General features: G+C 45.8%; 1 protein-coding gene across 1 annotated transcript; it reads left to right on the top strand.

Moving 5' to 3' along the window:
- The first annotated feature begins 607 nt into the window (after window positions 1–607).
- LOC134223119 (uncharacterized) lies at window positions 608–5,869 on the top strand. Its single transcript, XM_062702255.1, has 2 exons — window positions 608–4,602; window positions 5,029–5,869. Exons 1-2 carry the CDS (start codon window positions 608–610, stop codon window positions 5,867–5,869), a joined length of 4,836 nt encoding a protein of 1,611 aa, XP_062558239.1.
- Window positions 5,870–6,260: the final 391 nt, after the last annotated feature.

The raw sequence follows: 6,260 nt of genomic DNA, 5'->3' as shown, positions 1-6,260 counted from the left end.
TCCGTTCAAAACATTTTGGTGCCGTGACCAGGATCACGGGTGTGTGGATATCGTTTTATTTGATGTACTACGACGACGCCGATACCTAACCCTATCTCCCGCCGGGAGGTTTATTCGCGGATTGCTGTACCGTACAAGACATACAAGGCCTGTTTTTGGACAGGTACATGTGAGTATCTGTCCATTCCTTCCCATCCCCATTGTACGGTGCTTCCTGGGTCTTTTTTGGATCGATTTCAGACTGCTATGGAATTATTGCTGCTAGGCGGCACGTGCTCACTATTGGAGTTTTTGGTTACTGCTGATTGGACTGGTTCCCGAATGACGACGCTACAGTGCGCTTGTTGATCTCTATATTGGATAGTGATACTTATACCCTAATTATTCAAAATCGTCGAAACTGGACACCGACGGCCACAAGGTTCCGAGTTGAGTAGCGCAACTGCGGTTGTAGTTGGGATTTGCAGTTCCTGTTTAATTGAAATTACAAGGCCTGTCTTTGGACAGGCACAGGTGAGTGTCTGTCCAAATATTTCTATCTTATCTTGCGGTACTTCTTGGGTCCTTTTGATCATTGTAGCCATCGGTCTAAAATCACGCAGACAATATGGCAGAGAAGAAGATGAAGCAAAAGGAGCTTAAGCGACGGAACATCATGGATTCGATCAAGCGCATCGAGGAGTTCCTGGACAACTACAACCAAGAACAAGACTCCCAACAGGTAGCGATACGATTGAGCAGACTGGACAAGCTGATGGATACCTTCGAGGATATACAAGGTGAATATGAAACGTTTGACGAGTCCGATGAATTCGTTAAGCATAATATGGGCGTTCGAGCAAAGGTAGAAGAGCAATTTTTTCGGGTTAAAGGTGGGCTGACTTCCCTTATGCCGTCCGTGGCACCAACACCAGCACAAGTGGTAGCGCCAGTTCCAGCTATTTCTCACTCTATTGGTGTCAAGCTTCCGACAATTACACTCCCGCAGTTCGATGGAGATTTAAACGAGTGGTTAACGTTTCATGATTCGTTCAGTTCTTTGATTCATTCCTCGGCGGATATTCCATGTATTCAAAAATTTCAATATCTCCGATCTGCACTAAAAGGTGATGCGCTCAGGTTAATCGAAACCCTTACGATCACCGCAGCAAACTATAGTGTGGCATGGCAGTCTCTTTTGAATAGATATGCCAACAAATATTTATTGAAAAAGAAACACCTGCAAGCAATTACGCACCAACCCAAGATGCTTGCCAAGTCCGCTTCAAAGCTTTGTGTCGTTGTCGAGGAGTTCCAACGCCATGTTAAAATCCTGGAACAATTGGGTGAACCAACCACGCAATGGAGCAGCTTACTGGTTCATTTACTTTGCTCAAGAGTGGATGAGCAAAGCCTGAAGGATTGGGAGGAGTTCATGTCCGCTGGTAACGATCCCACGTACGCCAATTTGATTGAATTCCTCAACAAGAAAATTCGCACTTTTGAATCACTTTCAATTACTGCGGTTCAATTTGCATTATCTCCCCAAAATAAGCACAACCCCCCCTCAAAGCAGTCAAGGTCGTCCCAAGGTCCTTCGTCTTCTCAAATTAATAGTTACGCTGCAACTGAGAACTACCTACCTAATTGCCATGCATGCAACCAACAACACCTGTTGGTAAAGTGTCCCGTGTTTGAGAAGATGCCCTTAAAGGATAGGCTGAACGTTGTGAACGCCAAGAAGATTTGCAGTAATTGCTTTCGCGGAGATCACTTCGTTCGCAAATGTGCATCCAAATTTTCCTGCCGCGTTTGTCAAAAGCGGCATCACACCTTGTTACATCCAGGATTTGAACCACTGACGAACAACAACGGAAACATTAACCTCAGTCAAGGTCATCGTCAAGGATCAACTTCTAACGCGGCACGATGTGAAGTCGAGGCGATAGGTGCACAAACTGAAACATCAATCTCGTCCAACTCTGTATCGGACCCTCGCAGTGTGAATGTATTCCTTTCAACAGTTGTACTCATCATAATAGATGGTTATGGGAGAGAGCACCTTGCACGAGCATTATTAGATTCGGGATCTCAGTGCTGCCTGATGAGTGAGCGACTTTGCCAACAATTGCGATTGGTTCGACGCCGAATAAACCAACCCATATTCGGTGTCGGGGAATCTCAGGTACGTGCTGTTGGCTCGGCTTCCACCGAAATTCGATCGCGACTAGAAGAATTTTCGGTTCCTATGGAGTGTCTGATTCTACGCAACATCACCACAAGCCTGCCTGCGGTTACAATACCGAAAAACAATTGTTTTATTCCCGAGGGCATTGATCTTGCGGATCCTGATTACAATGTGTCGCGGAGAATTGATCTGATAATCGGAGCTGAACATTTCTATACTTTTCTAAAGGGTGGCCGGATGAATTTGGGTGAATCGTCACCGACACTTGTGGAAAGCGTGTTTGGCTGGCTGGTGTCAGGAAAATCATCGTATGCTCCAATTCCCCACCCTCCGCTATGTCATATTTCCACACTAGAATCGCTCGATAGGAACATAGAGAAGTTTTGGCGAATCGAAGAGGTAGATACGAAAGTTCTTTCCCCGATAGAACAACACTGTGAGAACTTCTACAAAAGCACTGTGTCCAGAGATCCCTCTGGTCGGTATGTGGTCAAATACCCTAAAAAGGATGGATTTTCTCATATGCTGGGCGAATCTTATACCAATGCTGTACGACGGTTGGAAGGTCTCGAAAGAAAGCTGGAGCGGAATGAGTTGCTGAAAGAGAGGTACCACACCTTTATGTCAGAGTTCGTTAACCTTGGTCACATGCGTGAGATTTCCCTAGATGAAGAAGCATCTTCCGTGGCCTGTTTTCTCCCACATCACCCAGTTGTAAAAGAAGCGAGTATGACCACGAAGGTCCGTGGCGTGTTCGACGCTTCAGCGAAAACTAGTACAGGTTACTCCCTTAATGATGGATTGCTAACAGGTCCTGTGCTACAAGATGAACTGTATCTGATTATTCTCCGATTCCGAAGGTATAAGGTAGTTTTATTGGCGGACATCGAAAAGATGTACCGCATGGTTCGTATCCATCCAGATGATCAGCCTCTTCAATGCGTACTGTTTCGCTTCAGTAAAGTTGCTCCTATAACCAAGTATGTCCTCACTACAGTGACATATGGATTGTCTCCATCGTCGTTTCTAGCAACGCGTACTCTCTATCAGCTTGCCGAAGACGAAGGAAGTTCGTATCCTCTCGCTGCTGATGCCTTGAAGCAAGATTTTTACATGGACGATTTCATCCGAGGAGAAAATTCCGTTGATTCGGCGATTCAATTACGACGGCAAATGACTGAGTTACTTCATCGTGGAGGCTTTCGGTTGAGAAAATGGTGTTCCAATTTCCAAGAGGTCCTTGATGGCGTTCCCGAGGAGGATTTAGCTGCTCAGTCCAATCGTACATTCGACCCTGACGAGACGATTAAGACATTGGGACTCAGCTGGGAGCCATTGACTGATCAGTTTCGTTTCGACGTGAATATAGGCATGAAGCAGAGCAAGATCACAAAGCGCATAATACTGTCGGAGATTTCTCGTTTGTATGATCCACTCGGATTAATTGCTCCGATAGTGGTTCGGGCCAAAATAATCATGCAACAGTTATGGATGTTGTCTCTGGAATGGGATGAGGAAGTGCCTACAGACATCCAAACTAAGTGGGCGACCTTCGTCAAGGAATTGTCTTCCTTATCCAAATTTAGAATAGATCGCTATGCTTTCGAGGTGGGGGTGGTGCAGCTTCATTGTTTTGCCGATGCATCTGATGATGCATATGGGGCGTGCATTTATGTTCGTACAGCTGACACCCACGGATATGTGAAAACTGAGCTGTTAACCGCAAAATCTCGGGTGGCCCCATTAAAAAAGCGTAGTATTCCCCGATTAGAGTTATGTGCAGCACAAATTGCTGCCCATTTAACATCCAAGGTCCGTGCTACATTAGCAATCGAAGCGGATTCCGTCTGGTATTGGTCAGACTCGATGGTAGTTCTGCATTGGCTTCAATCACCACCCCAAACATGGAAGACTTTTGTGTCCAATCGCGTTGCAGACGTCCAAATTCTAACCCACGGATCAAAATGGCGACACGTTTCTGGTACTGAGAATCCTGCAGATCTTCTTTCACGCGGTATGGCAGTCGAAAAATTTACATCCAGCGAACTTTGGAGACATGGACCTTCCTGGCTGCGGAAAGAACAGCATTTATGGCCGGAACAAAATGCTATTTTGACGGATCAAGGAACCGACGAGCTGCTGGAACGAAGGATAAACAGTTTGGTCGTCCAAACCACGTCGCCACCTAACCCAATAATTACCCGATTCTCGTCATACCATCGCCTGACTCGTACGATTGCTTACTGCTTTCGCTTCGTTAACAACGTTCGGGAGAAAGAAAAAAGGAACACAGATATTCTATCTACCGAAGAACTAGAACACTCAAAAACTTGTCTTATCAAGATGGTGCAAGCTGAGTGCTACAAGGATGAGCTCCAGGCTCTGAAAAAGGGAAAATCAGTTGCAAATCGATCCACACTGAAACTTTTAAATCCGTTTGTGGATTCAACTGGCGTAATTCGAGTCGGTGGCAGGCTTAGACTATCTGCGCAACCCTACGGAACAAAACACCCCATTCTTCTACCAGGGTTTCACCATTTTACACGTTTGCTTCTAACATCTTTTCACCGCAAGCTGCTACATGGTGGTATTTTGCACACCCTCGCGGTGGTTCGAAATGACTTCTGGCCAACCCATGGCAGAAGAGCAGTACGCAGCATTATTTGGAATTGCCACCGCTGTACACGTGCTAATGCTAGACCAATTGCTCAGCCTGTAGGACAAATACCATCTACCTGATTAACGCCCAGCCGACCGTTTTTCTCAACTGGGATTGATTATTGCGGACCGGTATTTATTAAATCGAAAATTCGCAAGTCAGCTCCTACGAAGGCCTATATAGCACTCTTCGTGTGTTTCAGCACTAAGGCTGTTCACATTGAACTGGTTGGAGATTTATCTTCATCATCCTTCCTCTCTGCCTTGCGCAGATTTATTGCTCGCCGTGGGTTACCCGAACACATTTATTCGGATAACGCCACGAATTTTGCCGGGGCCAAACACGAACTTCATGCTCTCTATCAAATGCTCAAAAATCAAACCGAAAATGCTCGTATCGCTACCAGTCTTGCAACGAATGGGATAAAATGGCATATGATCCCCCCGCGCGCCCCAAACTTCGGCGGCCTTTGGGAGGCCGCAGTAAAGGTGGCAAAAAAACACCTCGTTCGCCAAATAGGAACTAGTTCGCTTCTGCAAGAAGACCTGCAAACAGTGTTAGCTCAAATTGAGAGCTGTATGAACTCTCGCCCTTTGGTCGCGTTGTCGGATGACCCCAACGACCTTGAAGCCCTAACGCCGGGGCACTTTTTAGTGGGCTCAAACTTACAAGCGCTCCCCGAGCCGGATTTGCGGAACCTGCCGACCAACCGTTTGGATAGATACGAATGTGCTCAACAAAAGGTTCAACATTTCTGGTCCCGATGGACTTCCGAATACCTCAAGGAGCTTCAACATCAAGCAACTATCAACCCGCGAAAGGTCAGTCTCAAGATTGGCCAAATAGTCGTTCTCCAGGACCAGCAACTGCCAATGCTTCGCTGGCCATTGGCCCGCATAATGCAGCTTCACCCTGGTCAAGACGGCGTGGTGCGTGTGGTAACCGTTCGTACTGCGTCGGGTATTTTCAAGAGGCCAACGTCGAAGGTTTGCCTGCTGCCACCGGAGATGGAGGACGGCGAAGAAAACTTAGCAGCTAAGTAGATAGTTATTGTTACATACATAAATCACTGAATTTGATATGTATTATTAGAAATATGCATTTCGGTGGCCGGTCTATGTTAGGATTAGAAACTATTCCAACCAATAATTTGAATTTAAATTATACTACAGAATCCAGATTATACTTGGCAGATGAAACGCAGTATTGTGTAGCTCTACATTATCTATTTTTTTGGCGATTTACTGCTTCCTTGTTCTCTCTATCGTCAGTCAGACCGGTCACCATCCACAGTTACATAGAAGCCACAGTGAATTACATGTGCTAATAAAGTGGCTAGCAATATCGGGAATAAAATCTTTTCTTAAAAAGTATATATTCGCGTCGTATGTAATCAAGTGTTGCCTCCGAAATTTATGCCCGTGATTCGATTCC

This window comes from Armigeres subalbatus, chromosome 3, assembly GCF_024139115.2.
Source record: "Armigeres subalbatus isolate Guangzhou_Male chromosome 3, GZ_Asu_2, whole genome shotgun sequence".
NCBI lineage: Eukaryota > Metazoa > Arthropoda > Insecta > Diptera > Culicidae > Armigeres > Armigeres subalbatus.
Note: the sequence above shows the minus strand (reverse complement) of the source record. Positions and strands in the feature narration are given on the sequence as shown.